Here is a 27,542-nt window from a genome sequence, read left to right as displayed (position 1 = left end):
AGTGGCAGTTCCTGAAAATATACGATACACTTTAATTCTTAAATTTACGCATGTGGGTCAAATTGTGTATCTCTGGGTTAGGAAATTTGCTGGGGAAAAAAAAAAAATTCTAGTGGCGATTTTAATACCCAAACGCGTCACGGTGCGCTCCACGTGCGGGGCGTGGACTTGAACTGGTGCCTATAAGGAGAAGGAGCATTGTCTGGTATAGTGCTTGTAAGAGTAGCCACAGAGAGGGAAGAAAAAGACTCGCATCTAATCATCACAAGGACCGCTCTCTTTCTAAGGTGTGCGTGTGTGCGTGTGGTACCAGGAGGGAGCGACTGTCATCGGTTGGGGACGACTCCTCAGGACGGTGTCACTACTTCTCCTTGTTCTTCATCCACATCTCCCCTCCGGGCGCGGAAGTGTATAGCATCCTAGTGCCAGCATTAGCAAAGCAAAGCAAAAAAAAAAGGTACATATTCAGTGTATTTGTGTTTTAAACTACGGGGGTGTGGCGACTCTACCTTATGACTCGGGACGACTTAATATTAAAACGATGCTGCTGTAAAGCTGTGTTTTCGATAATGGCGAATGACGTTTAATTGATTATCTCTGTCAGATCTGTCTCACCAGACTGTGAGTGACCTATATTTTGATGTGACAGCCGGGTAGAAACGCTTAATAGGCTACATTAGATTAAGTGCATTATCATAGCCTAGCCTATTTGTAGTTTTTTTTTTTTTTTTTTTATCCTTAGGCTATATGGTGCGTTTACGGTAGTGAGGGGAAACACGCTCCTTGAAGATACGCAGCTGTAGCAGACGGGTGAATGAGTGACTGTGCTAGAAAATTCCTACCGCCGGAGAGGTGCATCATGTGTGCAGTGCAGCAGATTACTGCCTGGCCGTGGACCGGTGTCGCCTCTCCTTTTTTGTATTCACAAAGGCAGTCTCAAGATGTCGGATACATCTGCTCCGCTAATTGATGAGGCATCCTTTCCGTAGCTACACACCATCCATTCATTATGCCACTGTGGCCACTTGCAAGTCCCAATTCAGTCTGGATTTCATGTTATATTCTTTATTGTAACAGAAAACAAAAGGTGGAACATTAAAGACTTGCACGTAAACTGTGTGGACCAGTGCCAGAGTGTCACTCGTCTGAATATCCTCTCAGCTGTAGTAAGTTTGTCAACATGAGTTTGGGTGATATTTGTTTTGTTTTTGTTTTTTGGCAGTGGGTACTTCACCTCCAGGACTACTAAATGTGCTTGGTGATGTCAGTGCTGCTTTCTAGTTTTTTTTTAACCTGGGGCTGTCGCTCATACTTCTGTATCAGAGCTCCAGCTTCATTGATAATGGTGGAAGTTAAGTTTTGGCTGCTGTTGCAAGGAGGGGGAAGAGTAAAGCAATTGTATACCATAGTATTTTGGCAGTAGTCTGTGAGATTTATAAGTATGTCCTGGCATATTTAGATGACAGTGATTGTGTTTGAATCCCATGTTGTGTTACTACATGTTGCTACATTTCTGTTAACCTATTCAATTACATTGCTGTATTTCAGAGCCAGGAGATCACATCTATTTCATGGTGAGCACATATGAGACATGATCATAGATGATGATGAGATGATACAATGAAAACAAAGACTTCTTCTATGAACAAAGATGTAGCCTACAATGCCTGGTTGTGATGACAGGAGGCGTGGGGTTATTTTCGAGAGAGAGAGAGAGAGAGAGAGAGAGAGAGCAAAACAAAACAAAACAGATGTGCTCATACACCACCATGCATATTATTTTTTGGCAGAGGGATTTAATTTGATCCACTTCCCTATCATTACAAGTATCTGTTGAATACAATTTGTTTAGCACATGTTTTTATGTATAGCAAACGTAACTCAGTCAGTGTTTTTGACATGTCAGCAATGGTTTAGGTTTAGTTTGTTAATGTAACTCATTTATGTGTGTTCATGGCATTATACATTTGAAATGACATTTTGAATTAGACATGGTTATTGTGTGTGTGCCAGTATTCAGTTGGCTTGTGTGTCCTCATACTCCTATTACTCATTCATGGCCAAAACCATAAAATGAAATGCTACAAATTTAGACCAGCAGAGAATGACTGCCTGAAAGCATCCTCAGGAATTCTGGAGACTGTGCAAGCATTCTGAAACTGTGCCAAATTTGCTCAATGATTGTCAAAATAATTATTGTCAGAACAATCTCAGAACTACATAGTTTTCGGTCACACATTCAGACTCTTCCCCATTTCTTATGCAATGTTATTAAGCTGTCTTTGATGTTTTTACATTAGCATAGCTTGAGGGCTTTGTGTTAAAAAAAATGTTTAGGAGTAAAGTCATATGCAGGTCAAACCCAATAACCAGCACTGTATAGTTGTATAGTGACTTTGATCATGTTGTGCTAGATGTGTGATATGATGTTCAGTTTGAATACAGTAATTTTTCTTGAAATTAGTTTGTTTCTACTGGTTGTAAACCTAAAAGCATTTGTTCTCATTGGTCTCTCAAATCAAACTCTAATGAGGTGTTTTTCTTTGTCTTTGCTGTCTTGCAGGAATCTTAACTCTAGGTTTTCTAGACCAGAAGTCTACAACACCCTCCTAAATGTAGAACGACCTTAGTGCCGGTGGATAACCCCCTCCGAAGCACACCTATAGTGAATTTGAACTGACGGTGGATACTACAGCTTCCATCCAGACAGCAAACCAAAGCAGAGCATTTCCATTGCTCCCTTTTTACTCATTAAACCCTTAACTTTGACTATTTATATTCCCTTTCTTTTTCTTTTTTTGGAAGGATTCCTATAGCTGCGAGCTTCGCTTCCAAGACACACTTAAAAAAACAAAAAACAATCAGTAAGAATGGGTCCCAGAATGGAAGCAGCAGACATAGCGGTGGTAGCACTGTATTTTGTGCTGGTGCTAGGCATCGGGTTTTTTGCCATGTGGAAAGCCAATCGCAGCACTGTGAGTGACTACTTCCTGGCTGGGCGCTCCATGACATGGATAGTGATAGGTGCATCACTCTTCGTGAGTAACATTGGCAGTGAACACTTCATAGGCCTGGCTGGATCGGGAGCAGCGAGTGGCTTTGCTGTTGGAGCATGGGAATTTAACGCACTTCTACTTCTGCAGCTGCTTGGCTGGGTGTTTGTCCCTGTGTACATCCACTCAGGAGTCTACACCATGCCCGCATACCTGTCGAAACGCTATGGTGGCAACAGACTGAAAGTTTATTTTGCTTGCTTGTCAGTGTTACTTTACATTTTTACCAGGCTATCTGTGGACTTGTATGCTGGAGCTCTTTTTATTCAGGAGTCCCTGGGCTGGAACCTGTATGTGTCTATTGTTCTGCTTATCAGTATGACAGCACTGCTCACTATCACCGGTGGACTGGTGGCAGTACTGTATACGGATGCCCTTCAGGCAGTACTAATGATCGGTGGAGCCTTAACCCTAACCATCATCAGCCTAATCAAAGTTGGTGGGCTAGAGGGTGTCAGAACAAAGTACATGCAGGCAGTCCCCAATGTTTCTGCTATAATAGCTAGTGGAAATTTCACCTATTCCCCTTCCTGTCGCATTGAGCCTAAACCAAACTCACTACGCCTCCTCCGAGGCCCTTTGGACGAAGACGTCCCTTGGCCAGGTTTCATTCTTGGCCAGACCCCTGCATCTATTTGGTACTGGTGTGCAGACCAGGTCATTGTTCAGAGAGTACTAGCAGCAAAGAACATTGCTCATGCAAAGTGCTCGACACTCATGGCTGGATTTCTAAAGATCCTGCCCATGTTTGTCATAGTCATTCCAGGCATGATCTCCCGTATCCTGTTTGCAGATGAAATCGCCTGCATCGGGCCTGAGCACTGCATGGCGGTGTGTGGTTCTCAGGCTGGCTGCTCGAACCTTGCCTACCCTCGCCTGGTCATGGCTGTGATGCCAGTGGGGCTCAGGGGTCTGATGATGGCGGTCATGATCGCTGCCCTGATGAGTGATCTTGACTCGATCTTTAACAGTGCAAGCACCATCTTCACCCTGGACATCTACCAAACTGTTCGCAAGGAGGCATCGCAGCGCGAGCTGCTTATTGTGGGCCGGTTGTTTGTTGTGCTAATGGTGGTAATAAGCATCGCTTGGGTCCCCGTTATCATTGAGATGCAAGGTGGTCAGACATACCTGTACATCCAGGAAGTTGCTGGTTACCTCACTCCACCAATTGCTGCCCTCTTCCTGCTGGGTGTGCTGTGGAAACGATGTAATGAGAAGGGCGCATTCTGGGGAGGGATGACAGGTTTTGTATTAGGTACGACACGCCTGATCTTAGCCTTTATCTACCGCCAGCCCCGCTGTGACCAGCCAGACGATAGGCCTGCCTTCATCACTCATGTGCATTACATGTATTTTGCTGCTGGGCTGTTCTGGATTTCAGGGCTGGTGGCAGTGGTAGTCAGCCTCTGCACCTCTCCGCCAGATAATGAACAGGTTTGCACCACCACAATCTGGGGGCTCCGCAACATTGACATGGGTCTTGTTAAGAACAGAAAGGAAATGTACAGGCTGACGGACAAGAATTGTAACGGTGCTGCAAGCCTCCATAAAGAAATGCCCACAGATGTCAGAAAGGAGCGGTGTTTGGATGGGGCGGATGTCAAACTCCTGGTCCCATCCACTGACCATGACCCAGCAACACCTAGTACAGAAACATCCCCGGCTAACACCCCTGCAGAACAATTTGGTAATAGGACGGAGAGGATCGGAGGAGAGGAAGGCTGCCATGGAAATGAAAGGAATAGTTGGTATATGTGTTTACTGAACTGGCTCTGTGGGTATAAGGAAGGAGCACAGAGCGCGCATCAAAAGGGGGCGCAGGAAGATGCTGCAGTCATTGCAGAGATGCTTTACGAGTCACCCAGAGTAAAACTTCTCCTCAACTTGGGTCTGTTATGTGTCTGCTCTGTGGGCATCTTCCTGTTTGTTTATTTTTCACTGTAGATGAAACCTGAGCCGAACTAATGGGGACTTTTGAGGGCTTTTCTGAAGGTTGAAGGTATGTTGGGATATGGGGGCTGTTAGAAACTGTAATTTTCAGAGATTTGAGAAGTTCTGTCTGTAATATTTACAGTTATCTTTTGTAGCTCTCTAACAGGGATCCAAGCTCATTCTAATCATTTTTAAAATGATTAAACACTTGTGAAAAAAAGGTACTTCTTATGATTATGAATCCTATTTGGCACTGGTGTGTCCATTTTGTACAATCCTGGTTGTTAATCCTTCATTCAGAATATCTTCTGGGATTTTTAGAATTGTAGTGCTCTAAGCTAATTTAATATTTGCCTTACTTGACATATGCACATGTCTTTCTTTTTGTACGGTGAAATACATGTATTCTGTGATTTAATCTTCTGTTTCACTGACAGTGACTGTAGGCTTATTTGCTGGAGTAGCATACACCTTGTCCGTAGTAATTCATAAACTGTTTAGGTTATATCCCATTAGAGTTTTGTACAAGTTTCTGCCTCTGAACACAATGGCTATTAACACATCAATGTTAGTGAAACTTTGAGCTAATTATTGTGCCCTGGACAGTTCTTTCCAAGGTTGTCACCTGATAAATGTCCAAATGTCCTGCTGCAGAAAGTATAATATCTAACCCTATCTTTTATGTGGGGATCATTATGACATTTATACATCAATAATTAATATTAAGAGATATGAAACATTGCTTTACTGCTAGTGTTGCATACGAACATTAAGTTTATGGTGATAATTATATCCACTGATTTCTTTTAGCCTACTTAAGGTACAGTATTGCATCTGCAAGCTGGCAGTTAATAAACACTATTTAAAATATGTACATATTTCGTGGGATGGGAAATAGAAAGAAGCACAAGATTAGAAAATGTTATTCTCTCTGTGTTGAAGATTTTTGTTTTCCTTTGGAAAAAAAGAAATAGCCAAAAATATTGTTTGACATACATGCTGTTGTATGACCAAATTCCATTTACATCTGCAGCTGTATTGGTTTTTTTAATGACTGTTTTTGTCTTTTTACTTTTCTTGTGTCAGTATTCTGATGAATTGCGCTACCCACATCCCACAGCTCTCATGCACTATACTATTATACACGAGTAAAACAAAAAGCCACAAGTACCAATGCTCATGATTCTCTATCAGTTTACATTTTATGCATATCTGGTTTTAGGTTTCATGGTTAGATTGTTGAAAAGTGTGTGGAGTATGTTGCATTATATTAACATTGTGCAGAATATAATACAAAGCTCACTGCATCACAGACATTATACAATTCTGGTAATGCTATTTCATGTGTATCTACTGTACGTGTCAATATACGTTTAGTGCACTGCAGTGCTGAAATGTCATTTAATCTGGTTTTAAGTGCATCTTTAATAAACCTCTTACCAAATGTGTCTTAGTGTGCAACGCTTAAGTGAAAACAACAACAACAACAACAACAAAAAACGCAAAGGTCATGAAAGAAAAATTAAAGCGTTTAGTTTTTCACCCTGACAGTTTTCTGCTGTGAATATCACATTTGTTTAAAGCCATGCAAGAAATATATACTAGATACCGGTAGTTCCTTTTGCTGCAAATCACCAGAGAAAGATAAAGCAACACATAAATGACATTTCAGACATTTATTGCAGGGTTAAAGTATTACTGGATGACTTTACTCGTAACACCACAAGTAATTCAAAAAGGGTAATGAAATTACTTGCCTTTTCAGTTGTGCTCCTTATTACAACAGTGTAAAATAAATTTAAAAAACAAAGAAAAAAAGGTGTTTATATTGTGCTTTATAATCTTGGAGCAGTGTTGAATGACCTCAGTACAAAAAGTTGTCATAACGTGACAGGCCAATCCCTCTCATTGTCAAGCTTAAATGATGCATAACATGAAGATAATTGATAAGTGATCATTGCTTTATGGGGAAGAGCTTTAAAAACTTTGTCCTTTCATTCTGGGAGAATATACATTGTTATTTTTATGGATTTTATTTTAGAGACAGAAAATAAAGTTTCCATGGAAACAAAAATGACATGTGTACTCATCCTTTATGTTGTGACAGAGGGAAAAAAAAACTTGAGAAGCAAACTGGTTAGCATAAAATCTGTTTTGCACAAGATTACAGTATGTGTCATTTAAATGTGATTTGCCAATGTGTTGAATTGCAATGATCATGATTATCAGTTGAGGCGGTGGCATCTATTTTAAGGAGGTAGCTGAACGGTTTTCATTTGACCAGATTAGAGGTGCACTATAACCTGGTGTATTTATCTGTTGTGGTCATGTGGTCTTTGAAACTCACTTCACAAGATCTGAATAACTACACTGTTCAGTGATATTTCGCAACCCTTATGATTAAGATGTTGTTTACTGAAAACAAACTGGGGTTCGCATAATAAGAAAATTACTCCGTGTGATTTTGTGGCTTTCTGTTATTGCTGACCAGGATTACATAAACTGCAGTAAGGCCTTATTATTAATCTGCTCATAGCCAGAAGAGGATTGGGTGACTCCAGGCATCTTAACGTAACATTCAACCAATCAAGAGGCCAGGATCAGTGGCTACAAATTAAAAGTAACCACATATAAATACATTTGAAACATCTTCAACTATTACTCAGGACACAGATTCCAAAGGCAAACAATAAGCAATGTCATATTTTTAATATGTTAGATAATGTGTCGACTAATACACTGTTTTCAAGAGTGACACAATCGACACAGTTTAATTAATCTCCTTTAGTCAGAGGGTGTCAATGATTTCTAATCAGATAAACAGTGGCCCATATCAGTAATGTACTCTGACTCTGCATAGCAACAGGTTCATGCACACTCCCAAGGGGAGTGAATGGGTAGCAGTTGGGAATAAACTGAGAAAATGACATGCATTTACTGTCAGATTTTTAGCAGGTGTCTTGATATGTGTAAACAAGTAACTTTATAGGTGTTTTGCTAAATGGAAAATCTCATGATGCCACCTGAGAGCCTGCTACTGTGGTATCACTGCATTTATTTGCTGTGGTTGAGAAAATCTTAATGGATGGCCAAAGGGATCCAATTTGATTTTGAAGGGAACAGACTAATAGGCCTATCAGACTTCTGTCTCTAATAAAAACAGCTTTGTATGGTATTCACATCTGAGTCAAGTGGCTCTACATTAGACACATTGTTCTGTAATGTATTTCAGAGCATGCAGATACTATGCACCTGTCGCCTGCCCAGCATGGTGCTGTTACACCAAAGATATTGGGTTTCAGGATGAAATAGTAAACTGCAGCCCCATAGTAAGTTTGAAAAACACACAAACGCTGATTGAAGTGTCTCACATGACACGACAGATCTGTTCGTGATGATATCAGTCCATGCAGTCGTATGTGACCTCAGTCCGAACAGAGGGTCAAACTACTGGCATTGGAAAGGGGCCAACTGACCTTCATTAGCAGGTTCACCTGCATACAAAAACATACTTCACAGGACAATTTTGGTTGAAAAATGGTATGAAAGCCAAAAGTGTAACCCTTCATGTGGCACAACAGGAAAGACAGGAGATCTTCAGAATCAGAGAGGTTCATCCTCTGGCAACCATGCATATCTGAACAAAATTTCAATAAGATTTTAATGCAGGTCTTGTTATAGAATATCTTATAAAGTGAGTAGTTCTACTTAAGCAAATAATATGGATGTACCACTGTTTATTTGAATTGTAGTGAATGAACAAGTGTCATGTCATATCACTCATATAATGGATACACTGTCTGTGCATACATTTCCTTGTATTGTATTAAAACTTCAGGCCAGGATTTCATCTGTCTATTGTACTATTTTACATTTGTACTATAAGGACACATTTTAAATGTAATCATGCTGTAATTCAGATTTGTTGGGAATTTTCTTTGTCATATGTTATTACAGTTCTCTTACACATTTTGCTGACTCCTCCACCAACCCCCAGTCAACTCATACCCTCCCTTTTTCCCAAGAGGCAACTAATGATATTGTCCTTGTGGAAAAGTACTGGCATCCAGGCCATGCTTTGTTCATTGTCTATTTTGGACACTGAAAACATGAACAATAGTCTGAAACAAATAGTGTAAAAGGCTTCACAGCATTGGAATGATGATATTATCTGCTGTAACGAATTAGGCAACATGCATTGTGATCTGTCAGTATTATGTGTAGCATACAGTACATTTAAAATGTAGTTTTATAAATAATATGTATGTTATATTGAATTGTTATTTATGTTTATGCAGGCTTGTAAAGGCAACCTTGATATGTAATGCTTAATAAGTTGTATCCACAGCTGTAAATACTACAAGATGGGGGTGGCAATCTAAAAGCTATGCTTCGTCCATCCCTCTTTCAGGCCAGGTGTTGTTGTTTTTTGTGTTGTTGCTGTCTTGGTATGTTGATGTGTGAGTTTGTTCTGTCTGGTTACTGTGTACTGGTGTGAAATAAAACACTTAAAAAAAAAAATATATATATATAGAGCATATCCAGCCTTCTCTAGCAAAAACAACACACACATCGGACTCAGTTAAACTTGGAGATACTTTGCCTAAAAGCATACCAAGACGGACCTTCCCAGATCAAACATCGTAAAATAAACATACTTGTTAGTCCTCACTTAACATCCTGTTGGCAGAGTCAGTCAGTCAGCAAGTCAGTTGTGTTGCCTCAACCCTCTGCCTCTCTTTTGGCTTCATGTCATCACTGTTTGGGATCCTACAAGGAAGAAATACTGTACAGTATTTTGGGAGGGAATCAAAACACACATTCCATTCATTCAAGTCCATTGCTGCCCTGAGCAGATCCCCTGAGGTAGTGCGTTCCGACATGCTGTTGACTGAGAACAGCAAACTCAACTCAGATTCAGTCTAGATGGTTATTAAAATATACTGTACTTGGAGTACATGGTACTTTGTTTCTCGACAAGAGGTTGGAATTCACCCTTTGCGCAGAACTGATTACCATGCTAACATAAAAAAAATTATAGAAATAGAAGCAAAACAACAGGCAACAATGGAGTGGCTTTCAAAAGCTGGAATGAAGTTTGGATCAGTACAGTGGTCAGATATGATTTTAACCACAGTCAATGATTAGCTTACCTGGGGGAGTCTTTGTCTGAAACCATGACCATATCCTGCATGACCTGCTAGCTTGTCATTCCCTCGCAGATGGCGCTCAATCTCTCACCTGTAAAAGAAAGAAGAATGAAAAAGAAAAATGTCCATCCCCAAAGCACCTTGGATTGGAGTTTAAAGCAGTAAGTGAATATTGAAAGAGGTGCATATGTATGAGTATATTTGGTTTGTATATGAATTTACTCAAGGTATCATTGAAATAAATTTAGAACGTGGTTACTCAGACCATGTTACAACTGTAACGAAAGTGATGCATTTGATTTCTGATGTGCTTGCTGTTTCTGTTGTAAGTGTGCTATAACAAAAACAGAAAGCTTGTTTTTCAATCAGATGATTTGCTGATGACCTTTGGGGATTTTCTAAGGTCAGCCATTGGATGTTCATCCATTCTCAAACTTTAAAAACATCACTGTTATTCATTCTTATTGGGGGGGCAAGCAGCCAAGTAGGGAATGTGATGTGACCTTTCAAATATACAGCAAACACATAGTGAATGCATTCCTGTCATTCCCCATTCACAGCCCCGACTAAACTATGGCGGCATGCCAGGTATTCTGGCATTAATCCATTGAATGGGGCTTCAATGGCAAAAAGAAATATTTACCTCCTTTAGTAATAACAGCAGGGAGAATAGTGTCTAGGGCGCCGACATGATGAATGAGAATCAATGAGGCAGACACCAGTGAGGCCTTTTCCTGTTATTCAGGGTCAAACTGACCATTGACAACAACATTCTTGATCAGTGACAAATCAATAGCATGGCAGCTTTAGTGTCAAGTGTAGCTAAACTGCTGATACAGAGCTTGCTGATATGGTAACAGGAAGTTATTGATATGATGCAGAAAAAATACCAGGTTACTTTTCATGTGAGGAAGCTAACCTTATCCACAATTATCATTCTTGCAAGTTGTAATGTGTGTAGACAAAATAATTCTGCCCTCAGATATCAATATAGCCTATAAGCATCTGCATCTCAGCCGAGTTCTCAAAATTGTTGCAAGCTCAAATGAGAAATAGTTCCCTGCTAAAATTTTAAACTCACAAACAATGCTTGTAAAGCTCTTGTAGAGGTTTTTATAACTGAAGCTACACCCACATGTTACATTTAAATTTTTAAACGCAACAAAATCGATCTGCGACAAAACTGCGCACGCATGCATCCAATTACCAATCACGTAAACCAGGCATGCGCGAGGCGCTGTAAACAGGAAGCAAGCTGCACACTCTGCAGCTGATAAGTTGAGAAAGCAGAGAGACGTTATACTACTAACAAGGAACAACGACCACAGCTGCAGTGTCAAAATGCTGAACTGAAATGGACAACAGCAACTAGCAAAGACAGACAACAAAGGTCAGTTAGCCTACACCTCGACCATGAACAGTCAGGTCAGTAAACAGAGAAGGCTTGAGAGTGACCAACGTCACAACGGTGTATGAACGGTTTTTACACAAATAACCGCATGTGTATTTTAGCTTGTGGTTTTCACTGAGCTAGTCCCACAATGTTATATCGCTTACTTGGTAGCATTTAGCTGCATACCCCCTCCACCTTTCCTTCGCCTGACATCCGGTGTTCCGTCGATTTCTGCTACTTGTGAAGAACTGTTGTGGTTTTGCGCATGCGCAGATCCGATTGTCCAAGTCTCATTACCGCGATATTTTTTTAAACCCTGTGTTGCAGTGTCCTGTCAATTTCTGCTGCTTTGTCGAAAATTGCTACCGCTACAACCGATCAAAAAATAGCCTAGGCTTGATACAGAGGAAGAAATTTCTACCTCTATATCAATTAAAGGCATATTAAAGTGTTTTCTTCTCTCACGTGTCTAAAAACTGTAATGGAATTTATTTCAGGGGTAGCGTATTTTGATAGTCCATCAATGCACCTGCTACGCATATGTAGCCTAAGAAGACTATCGCCTCACTGACACTGTAGGGTGAATGGCAGCATATAGCCTAACACAATTCTGATATTTAAAGCAAGCGATCCGGTCGTTTTGGCTAACTTTCTGTCAGCCGATGGAGTTAGCGCATGATCGGATATCACCAACCGGTTGGTTATAACAGCCCAGGACCGCTGTTATAACCAACCGGTTAGGTTTAGGATTAGAGTTAGTCTTGGGCTGTTGATTACTTGGTGATATCAGATCGTGCGGAGTTAGCAGTCCCCGCCCTCGTCCCTACGTCACCACATTCACGCGCATCCCTTGGCTGCACACCTGAGAGGACCGCCCCTTTATGCCGTTCTCTCTCCTCATTGGATAAAGGTTGTAGGATACAAGGAAAGTTTTCTCCTCGGCTTACAGCAGAGCAGAGTGACTGACGGACCTGTGTTTCGGACCAAACACTTTAAGTGATTGCCGTCGGAAGATATAACTATTTAAGACTTAACACAAACATGCTGCCATTCATCTGACCGACAGTGGCAGTGACGTGGTCTTACAGTGTAGGGGGAGCATTATTTGATAGGATGTTATATGCTACCCCTGATATAAATTTCATTACACTTTTTGTACATTAGACATGTGAGAGAATAAACACATACTTTATGCCTGTATTTGATACACAGAAAACCATAAGTATTTTTTGATAGGGTAGCTTGAATCGATAGATAGACCTATCTATGCGGCAGTAGCAATTTTCGACAAAGCAGCAGAAATTGACAGTACACTGGCCGATTTCGTGGAGATGACATGACTGTAACGCACGCCCCCTGGTTCCTGAATTCGGTTCTGATTGATCCACCACCTTCTTCCATTTGCTGGTTATGTTGTCAGGCCACCAAATGTCCCAGTGAGTCATACTGAAAGGTCAACGGTCTTTACCTGATTTTCGGGCTTGTGGATGCAATATCTCAAGAACTCCTCAAGGGAATGTCTTCAGACAACAAACATTCACTCAGAGTTGTGGGCAAATTTGGTCGTCTAAGGTTAAACGTCAAGCTTTGACTTTAAACTCCTAAATTTCACACCATTTTGCATAACTGGTTAAACAGATAAGTAATGTGAATTTAAACAAGTCGACAATAATAACAATTAAGTTGCCTTAGCTTCATACTGACGCTGGGTGTTCCCATTTACGCAGCTTTGACAGTTTGACAGCTATTGAGTTGTGGCTTGGCCAGTGTGACCTGTCTTTGCAGCTGTTACTGAAGTTTGAATTACAGTGTTTGAAGCAAATGTAGTTTAGAAAACAAGCACAACATTTTCTCATTCAGGCACACCTAACACTTGCCAATTCATGTTTTGATCTCTAACATTGGCAGAGAAATCTTTAGAGGCGACGCATGGAAACTATGCTGAACATTAGTTAGCTAACACGTTAGCTACAGTGCTGTGAAAAAGTATTTGCCCCCTTCTTGATTACTTACTTTTTTGCATATGTGTTGCACTGAAATGTTTAAGATCATCAAACAATCTTTTATATCAGACAAATATGATGATTTCATCTATTTAGGCAAAAAAAAAAAAAAAACTATCCAAAGCTACCTGGCCTTGTGTGAAAAAGTAATTGTCCCCCTTGTTAAATCATGGCTAATGTGATAAACCACATTTTTTGGAAAGCTGAGTTCAATTTCACTATCCACACCAGGCCTGATCACTGCGATCCACGGTGAGGGCCATTATCCACAAATGGAGAAAGCTTTGAACAATGGTGAAAACCTTCCCAAGATGGCTGTTCTACCAAAATACTCCAAGAGCAAAGCAACAACTCACCCTAGAGGTCACAAAAGAACAGAGAACAACTTCTAAAGAACTTGGCTCAGTTAAGGTCAGTGTTCATGATTCAACAATAAGAAGGAGACCGGGCAAAATTTGCATTCATGGGGTGCGGCGCAGTTAGGTAGTTTTGTATAGCCTTTTTTTTTGCCTTAAATTACTGGTCTGCATTTATTGCTGTCATTGTTTGTATAATTTAATGTCAGACTAGATCAAAACTTTAGTTAGATAACATGAGTGATTATCATCTTTACAAGAGGAAGTAGTAAGAGGGTTATGTGTGGAAAAGTACTGCACTGTCATCCAAGGCCAAGGTATGCAAGCAGATTTACAGACAATGCTACGAGTTAGTACATGACAGACTTATTGTATTGAAAACTGTGTTCGATGAACAGGTAATTCTGGCTGTGACTTAACCCAACCGGCGTGTCTTTGATGTGTGTTTATCCATAATCATGCAAAATGACTCCTGTCACTCAAAGAACATGACTTTATTTTCATTTAATTCATGGCATGACCTCAGTGTGCTGTGAACACATGCTATATGCTCAGAAAGAACAATATGTGTGCATGTAAGTAGGCACAGTGTGTCTGTGTGTGTGTGTGTGCATGAATTAGCACTTCAAACTTTACGTAACATTACATTTATGGTTCACTTGTTCCTGTGGCACTGTCCTCTCTTTTGCATATGTCAGCTCTGCCTTGGGGTTTCTGTTGCTGTTGTGGTTGATCTCTGACACTAGAGGCCAAGTTGACGCTTGGTCCAGACAGGCTTATGATGAAGTCAGATGGCCTCTGGTTATTTCAGTCAGTGCTTTGCTGTCCTTAGCTTGTTTACACCCCAGGGAAGCTGTTTGCATCATATGAAGCATCACGTTAGTTTTGGCAGAACATTAAAGTTGTACTTTTAGTGGTTGATCGTTATCAGCTGTTTGCAATATGCCTAATAAGTCGCTCATTGACAGCTGTTTGTGACTGACTACAGGCCAGCTATTAGGAATTATAGGGGACAACATTTTCACAAGTGGTGCCCAGATCTACATTCATACCAGCAATGCCACACACCCTCAACTATACCGAGCTACCAAATAACAAACATTTCCAAATCATAGAAGAGAAGCAACCAGGCAGCATCCTCTGTTAACATGTCCACTACCAGATAAAAGGTTGGACACAACTTCTCACTCAATGGTCTTTCTTTATTGTCATTACTTTCTACATTGTAGATTCAAGACATCAAAACTATGAAGGAACACATTATGGAATTATGTTGTAAACACAAAAGTGTTAATTAAAGCAAAAACGTTATCTTTTGCCTGACCTAAACCCATCTGAGATGGTTTGGGATGAGTTGGACTGCAGAGTGAAGGCAAAACAGCCAACAAGTGCTCAGCATCTCTGGGAACTCTTTCAAGATGGTTGGAAAACCGTGCCAGGTGTTGACAGAATGACAGAATCAAGAGACGCTGTCATCACAGCAAAAGGTGGCTACTTCAAAAAATCTAAAAGAACAAACACATTCTGCTTTGTTGAACACATTTTTGTTTCCTGCTTAAGTCCTTATGTGCTCCTTCATAGTTTTGATGTCAGGATGAATCTACAAAGTAGAAAGTAATAAAAATAAAGAAAAAGAGGTGTGCCCAAACGTTTGACAGGTAGTGTATAAATGACTTTATGAAATACAATAGATTGAGTTAGTTCTTTAAAAAAAATCTTTAAATCATAGCCTACTGTCACTGCCATATTCTCCCGATTACTTTGAAGGTAATAAAAGAAACTTAAAATTAAAGACTGGAGAAAATACTGTAAAGCAATATACAAGGAGAACAAATCATGAGCAAACAAATGAATGTTAACTTATCAAATTCTGTTCTAAGGGTTAAAAATAATCAAACGAAATAAATAACGTATGAATCCTCTTTTGACTTTACTGCCCTCTAGTGGTGGACTGTACCATACTGTGAGAACAGAACTGGTTTACATCCACATCCGTCCTTACTTGTGTAATATATGAATCATTTAAATAGAATACATTATGTGGAAATATTTCAGAAATAAATTACATTTATATTTACTGAATTTGGTGTTCAACCCTCTGAAGTCCCACAGTCTGTCTGGCCGCCACTTTGGTGTGTCATACAAAATCCATAAAGTCAGTCTCAGTGGGTTCTGACAACTGAGCTCTATTTTTGGGCCGGTTGTTCTACTGACTGCCATTTCTACTACCTGGGAAAAGCACGATGACTTGTTTACTTGCTAGTCTAAGAAATGCTGCAAATTTTAGAATCAAACTTCAACACCTAAGTTGCCAACCCAGCGGTGGGAAATAATTGGCTTACTGGCTGTTGCTTCTGTTTCTAGCACTTCTTTTCTTGTAGTGAAGTTAGCATGCTATACAGCTGGCCAGGCCATTTGTCACTGCCCAACAGCCAGTCACTGGGAAAACCTCTTGGCAAAGAACCACCACCAACACCTGGCAAGAAACCATGTTCAGTGACAGAGAAAATCCTTCTAGTACTCGATTTAACTTCAATGAAACAAGATCAATTAATAATACAATTTATTAAAACTACTGAGTTTATTAGAGATAATGAAGACAGGCAGAACATGCAGGGAAAGAAAGTGAGGGAATAGCATGAGGCAAAGGTCAGGCATGTCAACCAAAACTTTTAAATCATTTTTAATCATAAAACATTGACAAGGGGCATTTGATTCTTAATGTACATTTTGCTGATATGAAGGCTACACGTTTACACTTTGCCATTTTATTTCTTTCTGTTGTCACATAACAAAAGTGTTACCTACTCTCCCTTGCTGTATTTTTCTACCCTAATTAATAATGTGGTAAGTGTTGCAAAGCCATGTTTCAGATTGATGCAATATTCTGCTCTTTATTGTGAAAAGCATCAGATGTTCTGGTCCCCCACTGTCAGTTCATTTCAACACACATTGTGTCGTAACGTGCTTTCATTACACTGGACCAGCAGAGAAAGTCCTGGTGTTTTTAAGAAACATCAGATCACTGAGATGTCATATTATTGAGATGTGCAGATGCTGAATACTGTCCACAGACCAAGTCAAACAAAAACAAAAGGGTCATTCCTGTTACCTTAGATTATCTATACAAAGTCTTTCTTCACAATATTTGCACATGCAAATTCCATTTGCATGACACCAGTTTGATGGTTGTATTTGCAATGCAGATGAATTTCCCTTCTTTATTTTACAATACGGGTCCAAATCAGAAGGTAATCTTAGGCTTTTAGACTCAGTCTATATATACGTACAGTATACATAATGCAAAAGATATTCCAGGGAACTTGTGAGATTAGAATCATGGTGTTATTGTAACCCTCTTTTCTACTTCTGTCATCTGTCCCTGCAGAATCGTAGGCCTATAGCTCTTTTCATTCTCTCTCTGTCTTTATTTCTAGCTCTTTCTACTTTGTGTTTGTGCTCTTTGTACTTACTGTTCCATTTTTCTCTTGTTTCACTTTACAGAGGAAAAAAAAAGTCAGCACAGCGTCCACCCGCTGGCACTGCATAGTCAAACATAATCTTGATGGTGGGAGTCATGCACTCCAGCAGCGTCGGCTCTGTGGGGGAGAAATGCCGCCTCCTCAAACACAGTATCCAGACGTCACACCGAAGTGTCTTTCAGCAAGACAATGGATCACTGAGGACTCCATGCCGCTGAAAGTGATAATGAAGACCCAATTTCAATTTCTCACAGTACCAAATAGTACACATTTGTTTTCTTCATAGAACTAGAAGAAAAACAAAGAAAGTTAATTTGATAACTTGATAATGAAGCAATCACTGACAGTTTCAGTGGCCTCAGACTTTTGGAGTCACTGAAAACATACAACTTGATGTGTCACCTGAAAATGTGCAGCATTATACTGCCATCTAGTGAGAGCAATTTGTTCCTGTTTGATTGTGTGTGTGAGAACTTTCAGTAGCCTACTCCCTTTTTTCTTTATCAGCTGGAGGAAGTCAACATTTTGTGCGCCTAACATTTTGAAGGTCATGCTGCAGTATCTTTCTCCCTCACACATGCGCACACACTCAGCACCAACTGTCCAACCAAGGCAGAAAAGATTAAAAAAGTAAACAAAACATGAACAATGGTCGACTGTGTTTCTGTGAAGTGACTACACCAGACGTCTTTGGTCTTCACTCTATGGGCTGCTCACCTCCTAATGGTGTGGTCTTCTAAAACCTGGCAGAAGGTTGGTGCAATATGGAAAAGATGATAGATAATTGCATATTTTACCTTCCTTGAATGGAGGTAAATGGGAGGTCAAATCAGACTAAACCACCAATGATAATTAATGACTATAAAATCTGTGTGGGCAGTTTTCTGTCTGTATATATGCCCTAGAAATCAATTTTCTTAGTCAGTTTCCTACTGTGAACATGGAGTCCATTATTTAGTGTTTGTGATTTTATTCCCTCCAAAATTGTCTGTGCTTTCGTCATTGGCTTGACCTGGCAGGGGATTTAAAAATAAATACATTGGAACACCACTCTTTAATTATGCTGCAGAGAGGTTTCCAGGCTCTACAGAATAAATATCAATTTATGCAATTTGGCTTATTTCTTTAAAACCACTTATCTTAGAATTTAACTTCAATCTTTTCATATTTTACTCTTGTGTGGCTGTGAAACTGAATCTGGATAAGTTTAAGTTCACTTTTGAAGGTGAGCCTGTGTTTTCCCTCCAACTAGATGAGTACCTCTGATTGGTCCAACCTGACCCTTCACCTGGAGGGGACCCTGACCAGTGCTCTGGGTCACTTTCTTGACAACTGGAGGCGTAACATGACAGCGGCAGAAAACGCTTTAGACAAGACGCTGGCCGAGGAGAACTTCAGGGATGTCATCTGGTATCTGGTGGTGATGATCGGCTTATTTGCCTTCATTGTTGTGGCCATGCTGGTGAGCACAGTCAAATCCAAGAGGAGGGAGCACTCTAACGACCCCTACCACCAATACATCGAGGAGAACTGGACTGCTCAGTCACAGCAGGGCAGGGTTATTATCAACTAAGGAGCTTGATAGTGCACATTCAGGAGCTCATGGCAGATCATCCAGGCAACATACTGTATGTCTTCTCTATTGCATCAGAAAAATAAAATCTAATTGATGATTTAACTTATTTTACTCTATTTTTGACCCATTACTGTCACTTATACAGAAAATTACTCCTAACATTTACTGCATTTTCCCCTCACAGTCATGTAAGATGAACTCATTTACACCACACATCATATTCCAAGTGTTCATACTTTCTCAGTCTCAGCATTGGTGTTGAGTGTTGAGGTAACACACGCTGCTTCTCCAGTGCAGGTGATCTTCTGTAGCCTGCAGTATACACCATGTCTCAAATCATTGAACAGATGATGACTGAACAGAGACTGAGGGCCCATGCTGTTGCAAGTGAGCAGCTCGTATACATTTTTACCAGCAGAGGGCAGCAGGAAATCTATTAAAAGCAGCAAGGAAACCATTGTAGGTGAAGACAAGAGCAGAGATGAAGAAGACTACAGAGGGATGTAAAAATAGGGGATCAGCTGCTGCGGATTTGTCACCAGCATAGAATGAATGGGATTACTGAACATGAAGTTTAAGACGAAGATCTTTAATTTAGTGTTTTAGTGTTTTGTTTGAAGAGGAAAATTAGTTAAGCTGCTGACAAATGAGGCAGATCAAATTCTGACAATGGTTTTCAACAAGCAACTCAAACCTCAGTCAAAGATAAGGAGTATTAAAAAAAAAAAACTCCAGATCCTAAATGCATAGAATCACATCTGCAGGGTGACAGCCATGATAACCTGGCTATTTAAGTTGCCCTTTGAACACCTGTTGGCATATTTGTCCCCTGGGCTGTTGCTAAAAAAAATCTCCTTTTCCTTCTCTAGCACCAACCCACACTGTATCTTTGGTCCTCATCTGAAAATTACTTCAGCCCCCCAAATCTTTGGGGTGCATCTCTGTCATCTCACTCCACCGACTCCATCAGAGAGACGTCACAGGGGGGAAAGCACTGTAACACACTGTTAAACAACCCCGCCGTTGTCCTCTACTATCTCTTTTCCTCACTCACCACTTTATTTTTAGCTTTCAAACAACTGGTCTCCTAAAAATGGGCCTGTCCTGCACGGGCAGGGGAGAGAGGATCACTGCTATGTGTGGTATCCACCCCCCCACCAACCCCACCTCCCCTCCAGCACCACACAGGACCGACAGCACTTCTCTTTCGGCTTTTTGTCTGCAGGGAGAGGGCGTCAAGGAGTGATCACACTGGGTGAAGGAGCCGCTGGGTCATGAAGATGCTTTAGAAACTGGATTTCTGGGGACAGCTTGGGATGCTCGAGAACTGCCACTCAAGGACCACTTTTTACATATAAAACTTTCTGAGGCATTTCCTACCCTTCCCTCCTCTTTTACAGGGCTTAGGTGACCTTTCTTGGTTGTTTTATACGTTTTATATTAAGTTCAACCATTCTCTGACTGTTTGGAGTGGGTGGTAGCTGTGGACCATGCTGTCCCTGTGGTTGTTCCTACTCCCTTGCCTGAGTCTCTTGCCTGTGGCCCCGGCCGAGAAGGGCCTGGAGTTCCCACAGTATGATGGGAAAGACCGGGTCCTAGACATCAATGACAAGAACTACAAGAAAGCCTTGAAGAAGTACAGCATGCTCTGCCTGTTTTACCACGAGCCCATACCAGACAGCAAGGAGCTACAAAAGCAACACCAGATGACTGAGCTGGTGCTGGAGGTAAAGTATTACTGTAAGAAGAGGGAAATGAGGTGAGGGGGGGGCAGGTGGAGAAAAGGTGTAGGGTGGGATTAAAGGATCAGGAGAGAGTGACAAGAGCAGGGATACAAAAGAATTGGTTTTGGTGGCGGAGGTTTCCTCAAGGTCAGTGTCTAAGTGCATGCACTCCATGAATGCTGTTGTCCAGTGAGATACAGTGCTGTCACTTAAGGTTATTTCAGCCCTAATTCGATGTGTGCTCCAGTCCCATAGAAATGCATGAGGGTTGTTCTCCCTGTGGCTCTGCTGTTTTGGCAGAAATAGGCCAAGAGCTCATTTGTTTTATGTTTTTTAGCCATACACAGCATGTGAAGGGCACAGCTGCCTTCTCCTCGACCGTGGCTTTTTGTGGACTTGTCAAACTCAAAATAAGAGCGCTTGAGGGTGTTTTGCATTCAAGCTCAGCTAAGCAGCGGGATACACACGTAATTGATAGACTAAATAAATCTCTTTGTGTGAGTCCCATACAGTAGGAAAAAGTGTGCCCTGTCTCGTGTTACACATGACCGAGGGTGAGGTGCTCTTTGATCTGTTGGGGGTAATCTGAGCCCAGTCATGCAGTCCTGATATTAGCTTTACTTATTTTACACTGCACAGGTGGGCCATGTTACTATAGAGTCAGACATGGCCGGTGACCATGGAAAAAGAATAGACTATTTGACATTTCGTGACTGCTGCTGGGTAGATGCAAAAATACAACATATTTGCTACTTTGTCCAAATTATCTTCAACTTGCAGTCAGATAGATTGTGCATTGTTTACATCCATGTTTGCACGCTAACTGTTTTCTTCTTCAATGCTAATGCTACATTTGTAGGTGCTGTATCACTCCCATTGTAGATCAGTGAAGTATGTGGTAGGATACAGTACTTGCAAAGTCATGTGTGCACATGCAATGCACATGCAAAACCTGAGTCCACTTGTAAAGATAAGATAAGATAAGATAAGATAAGATAAGATAAGATAAGATAAGATAAGATAAGATAAGAAAACACAGGAAGTTAGGTTTTAGGAAAATATGTATTAAAGAAAAGACAAATAAAACAGATCATGCACATAATATACACAACTTAAGTCAGAGAAATGAATAATAATAAAACCATTGCCATATACAGTAGCTCTGGTAGTGGTGAAAAGCTCTGCTCGTGCACTGAAGACAGGACATTAATCATGAGATAAACACACTTGTGTGAGAATCATTTGTGGCAGCAGAGTCCCAGTTTAAATCGCTCACCTACTGTACTTCACATAACAACAGTTGGAATAATTATATGTGCTCTTTGGTTATATTTAGAACAAGGCAGTCTGGATGATTATGTAACTGTTCTTTATGGCCCCTGGGTGGCTTGGGCACCTCTGTCAGATCAAGATGTTGCCAACTTTGGTAATGATTTCTTTTCCCCTAAGACCTTACCTAACACTGCAGACAGTCAAGCTCCCATCCATGTTTTTACAAAGGCAGCTTCACTAAACCTTTTAGTTTAATTTCCTGAACCCCAAATGAATAAGATTTCCCTTTGCCTTGTTTCTTTACATCTTTTGTGTTACTTACTTTACTGTATTCGTCATTGTCATAATAACACAGTTATACACACAGTTCTGTCCTGTTCTCAACATTTACTCCCAAAATCACCTTTTTTCTTCTTTCTTTTGGCTCTAGCTTGCAGCTCAGGTTATGGAGGAAAAGGAAATTGGGTTTGGTATGGTTGACTCCCACAAAGATGCAAAGGTGGCAAAGAAACTGGGTGAGTATTTAAATGCAGCACAAACTTAATTTAGCCTCATTTATTTGCGGAGTGGGATTAACATGTCTTGAAGGAGGATTTGACATTAATCAAATGTATTTAGTCTGGGGCTGACTAACTTTAAATGCACATAATCCTTATGTTTGTACATCTTCTTCAATCACAGGTTTGGTAGAGGAAGGCAGTGTATATGTTTTTAAGGACGACCGGGTGATCGAGTTTGACGGCCTGCTCTCTGCGAACACCCTGGTGGAGTTTTTGTTGGATGTGAGTCGGCTGATTTTGAGGGCAGATTCCCAGCTGCCAGGTCTGATCAACACCAAAGCTGCGAGCTTACCCCAGAACCTCTCTCTCCCCTCTCTCTGTCTGTCTCCAGCTATTAGAGGAGCCGGTGGAGGTGATAGGAAATGCTCTGGAGCTGAGGGCCTTTGATAGGATGGAGGAAGAAATACGCCTCATTGGTTACTTCAAGAGCGAAGACTCCGAGCGTGAGTGTGTGTGGGGGGCCGTCGGCGAGAGATGATATGAATGTGAAATTTCATCTCGCTACCTTGTTAGACTAGTCTGTGGCTCATGCCCTTCATTATACCATGAGTGCATTTTAACCCCCTCATCTCCATGGATTTACAGATCCATTTTTACCACTGCTGCACACACAGCTGCTACTTCCCCTCTCTCACATGCACTGGGACAACAGCATCTAGAGTAGTTTACTGCTGGTGATGAGCCACAGCTTTATTCCATCCGACCAACTGTGGGAGCATTAAGTGGAGGTCAAAGTTCAGCTATTTCCGCTCCCTGATGTGCAAATGTCATGTATACAACGGCCAAAGAAAGCACAAACAGATGTGTGATCAAGAAAAATAGGCGAATTCAAACAAAACCAGTTGTGCAGCTCAACGCTGCACAACTCGTTTTCCCCATCATGTTCTCTTTTATCCCCAGATTATGAGGCATTTAAAGAGGCGGCAGAGCAGTTTCAGCCCTACATCAAATTCTTTGCCACGTTTGAGAAATCTGTAAGTAACAAACAAGACGTACAAATATTTCAACAAACACACTACTGCTGCTGAGTGTGCTGCCTCCTCTGCTTCAGGTGGCCAAGGAGCTGACTCTGAAGCTGAACGAGGTGGATTTCTATGAACCCTTCATGGAGGAGCCTGTCACCATCCCAGGCAAACCGCACTCCGAGGAGGAACTGGTGGAATTCATAACTGAACACAGACGGTAAACAAAGAGCAACACTGACTTAACTGCTCGAATGTGTATTTACCAATTCCTGTTTCACGTTCAAAAAAAGGGGTTGGGATCTATTGTAAACACAAGTGTCTTCTCATCAGACCAACTCTGAGAAAGCTGCGAGCAGAAGATATGTTTGAGACCTGGGTGAGTGATGACTTTGACTTTAGTTTTCTCCTGACTCCAACCGGCAGCTTCACAGTTATGTTTCTGCTTCATTTTCTCAGGAGGATGATATCGAAGGCATCCACATTGTGGCCTTTGCAGAGGAGGAGGATCCTGGTAAGAGTTTGTTGTACTGTATGTAGTTGATTCCCTGGTGACTGTTGTATCTTGACTTTTAATCAGTCAAACTTCACACGGATTAAAGATGAAATAAACAATACAAATGAACAATAAAACATATCAAGAACTAATATAATAAGTAAAAGACAATAAAAATAAAATGAAAAAGCTAAACTTAGGAAGTAGGTACTTTGTTAGTCGCCAAGAAATAGTCCCATCCCATTTTTGTCTTAGGCAAAAGCTATTTCATATATGATGTTGTGTTTCTTCCAGATGGCTATGAGTTCTTGGAGATCCTGAAGGAGGTTGCCCGGGACAACACTCACATACCTGACCTCAGCATCATCTGGATTGACCCCGATGACTTCCCCCTGGTGAGCTGTGACACCTCTGGGCATAAACAGGCACAGAGAGGAAAGAAATCAGTAAAACGTCAAAACAAAGTTTGTAACCCACCGCATTAAAGCAGAAGTAAGCGACCCGGTCGTTTTGGCTAATGCTGCGTTCCAGGCAGGCTTTTGAAACCGTAAATTACAGCTTCAAGTCACGACTTACGACTTTGTAGCGTTCCAGGCAACCCACTCGTGTTTTTCCGACCTGTTTTACCTGTGAAAGTCACTATAACGGCCACTCGTAACTTCTGACCCGTGAACTCGTACCAGATCAAACTGGTACGACTTCACAGGTCGGAAAAACACGAGTTACGAGTTGCCTTGAACGCACCATAACAGTCCTCGTCCCTACGTCACCACATTCAGGCGCATCCCTTGGCTGCACACACAGCCCTGCATGCCGTTCTCTCTCCTCATTGGATAAAACTTGTAGGATACGAAAAGGAAAAGTTTTCTCCTGGGCTCAGAGCAGAGCAGAGTGACTGACAGACCCGTGTTTCGGTCCAAACACTCTATGTAAGTGATTGCTGTCGGAAGATATAACTATTTAAGACTTATATTAACACAAAAATATCACTTACTTCTGCTTTAATTGTAAACTGTACAATTTTTTTTCACCTTCAGCTGATCCCCTACTGGGAGAAGACCTTCAAGGTGGACCTGTTCAGACCACAGATTGGAGTAATCAATGTTACAGATGTAAGTATGTGACTAGCTGACAACTTGCTGGACATCTTGTGCTGCTTTGATGTGTTGGTGTGACCGCTGTGTGTCTGTGAGCAGGCCGACAGCGTGTGGATGGAGATGGAGGACGAGGAGGATCTGCCCAGTGCTCAGGAGCTGGAGGACTGGATTGAAGATGTGCTGTCTGGCAAGGTCAACACCGAGGATGATGACGACGACGACGATGACGACGACGACGACGACGACGATGATGACGACGATGATGACGACGACAGTGATGATGATGACAGTGATGATAACAACGATGGGGATGACGACGACGATGACAACAGTGATGACGATGAGGATGATGACAGCGATGATGACGACGACGACGACGATGATGACGATGACGATGACGAGTAATTTATGAGATTATATACATCATGACTCCTCAGTCTATATTCTTCATGCTGAGTTGAAGATGGACTAAGAAATAAAACCAATTATGTGCCTAACAGTGTAAATAAACCTGGAATAGGTTTGAGTTTCAAAATAAAACATATACAGTATATGTATGTGTTTAAATGTCTGGGGCAGACATTCACCTCACCTCACTTTATGTGACATTCATTTATACATCTACTATAAATGACTGTTCATAATAAACTACTGTCAGTGTCCACTGTTTCTTTAGGAACACAGTTTGATTCCAAGTGTGGACTCAAACTTTAATACCAACCACATGGTGGAAAGTAACCTAATATATCAACTCAAATACTTTATTTTACATAAGGTAATTTTTTTTTGTATTTGAATACACTACATTTTAGAGGGAAATATTGCAACTTTGCCTCTCTGCCTTTATTTATGGGTTACTTTTCAGATTGAGATTTTACATTAAACAAAATGTAAATGTTCAATAAAATACGATCTTGAATCAGTGTCAGTGACTTCTAGTATTTGTGACTCGTGGCCGCCTACAAGAACATGAAACAACACAGTCTCAAGAGCAAAAACAAGAGAAAAATCCAGCGCACTTTTGTACTCTTACTAATACAAAATGCTGGATGTGGGGCTTTTATTTTGGAAACATCAGGGCAGTTTTCCTGAGGTAAAGGATCTTGGTTGTTCTCCCACCACTCAGCGGCATTATTGAAATGTTATCACTGATTCAGTGAAATAAACTGTGGCCCATTACACTCAGCGTCAATAAACAAGACTTGGGTGGTAAATGCGTGTTTCTCCATCCTCCTTTCAGGTTAACATGACTTGTAATGTTCGTTATAAAGGTACATTTCTACCCTGGGGTGTTACAGTGAAAACATTGTAAAGCCACATGCTGACACGCTCTTCATTTTCAATAGCGAATCTCTAATCTCCCCCTCTCATCTCTCACTGCTTCGTCGTTCTCCATCAGGTTTATTTCGCACCTGAATTAACGGCAGCAGCTGCACAGGGAGATAATATTGTCATCACACTATTGGATTGAAGCAGGAAAGCTCATTTCAATGCTAATTCTCCATGTTTTACTTCCCCTCCTGCCTTTGCACTTCCCTTGGATTCTTTCTCTTCTTTGCTGTGACTCATTGTTTGCTCCTCGTCTCTCTGCACAGTCAAAGAAAACACAATTTGCTATCATGAGGGATGTTTCCTGATCCATTTGTGGGCAGACGGTGTCACGTGCATTTACACAGACCTACAACAAACTCCTTGTTAGGACTTGAAAATGTAACACAGTATTTCATTCTCAGAAGTTAAAAGCAGCAGAATAAGCTTCAATACAAACCTACACTACAGGCCCAATCATTTATTCCTATCTCCAGTTTTGGAGAGAATTTGACTTTTAAAGGTGATTTTTGGTGTCATTTCTCAGCAAGAAGGTTCTGGGTTTGGACCGTGGGCCTGAGGCCTTTCACTGTGGAGTTTGCATGTTCCCGCTGTGCTTGTGTGGGCTCTCTCCTGGTTGTTTGGCTTATTTCCACAGTCCAAAGACATGCACATTAGGGAGGTTAATTAGTGACTTTAAAGTGCCTATAGGTGTGAATGTGAGCGTGTGAGGTTCTTCGTCTCCACATATTAGCCTACAACCCTGGTGCAGCTAATGTATGGATGTGAGCCATAAATAAAGGAACAGCATAAATGATAAAATTCATTTAAAATGAAGTGCAACTGATGTGAAGTATATGTGTTAACCACAACTAGACCACCAATACCAATTTCTTTTTTTTGCTCTCAGTAGCATTTACACTTAGGTGTTTGCTCTTTCTTACACAGCAACATAATTACTTCTATTTGGTTCGCACATAGTTAAACCATGTGAGAAAAATCTGTTTCCTGTTGAATAAAATTATGAGGTTAATGAGCTCCATAAAAATTTGAATGAGAATAAAAATGTTTTGTTATTTTATAATTACAAAACTACATATAGCTATCATCATGAAGCTTCTGTTAAGTGTGTAAGCTGTAAGTGCTACTTTAACTAAAACTGACCATTCACTGTG

General features: G+C 40.9%; 3 protein-coding genes across 3 annotated transcripts; all 3 read left to right on the top strand.

Moving 5' to 3' along the window:
* Nucleotides 1-2,493: 2,493 nt before the first annotated feature.
* On the top strand, nt 2,494-6,315 carry slc5a3b (solute carrier family 5 member 3b). Its single transcript, XM_085765986.1, has one exon. It carries the CDS (start codon nt 2,871-2,873, stop codon nt 4,998-5,000), a length of 2,130 nt encoding a protein of 709 aa, XP_085622112.1. The 5' UTR covers nt 2,494-2,870; the 3' UTR covers nt 5,001-6,315.
* Nucleotides 6,316-18,101: 11,786 nt separating this feature from the next.
* LOC146965106 (potassium voltage-gated channel subfamily E member 2-like) lies at nt 18,102-18,982 on the top strand. Its single transcript, XM_085765029.1, has 2 exons — nt 18,102-18,125; nt 18,625-18,982. The coding sequence occupies exon 2, from the start codon at nt 18,625-18,627 to the stop codon at nt 18,943-18,945; it is 321 nt and encodes a 106-aa protein (XP_085621155.1). The 5' UTR covers nt 18,102-18,125; the 3' UTR covers nt 18,946-18,982.
* Nucleotides 18,983-20,157: 1,175 nt separating this feature from the next.
* Nucleotides 20,158-25,610, top strand: casq2 (calsequestrin 2). The gene is made up of 11 exons (XM_085764349.1): nt 20,158-20,675; nt 22,375-22,459; nt 22,626-22,726; nt 22,836-22,947; nt 23,405-23,478; nt 23,556-23,686; nt 23,800-23,845; nt 23,926-23,980; nt 24,257-24,357; nt 25,000-25,074; nt 25,159-25,610. Exons 1-11 carry the CDS (start codon nt 20,439-20,441, stop codon nt 25,462-25,464), a joined length of 1,323 nt encoding a protein of 440 aa, XP_085620475.1. The 5' UTR covers nt 20,158-20,438; the 3' UTR covers nt 25,465-25,610.
* The last annotated feature ends 1,932 nt before the right edge of the window (nt 25,611-27,542 follow it).

The sequence above is a fragment of the Trachurus japonicus genome, chromosome 21, assembly GCF_045865225.1.
Source record: "Trachurus japonicus isolate A0001 chromosome 21, Traja_1.0".
Classification (NCBI taxonomy): Eukaryota; Metazoa; Chordata; class Actinopteri; order Carangiformes; family Carangidae; genus Trachurus; species Trachurus japonicus.
This window is presented reverse-complemented; position numbering and strand designations above follow the sequence as displayed.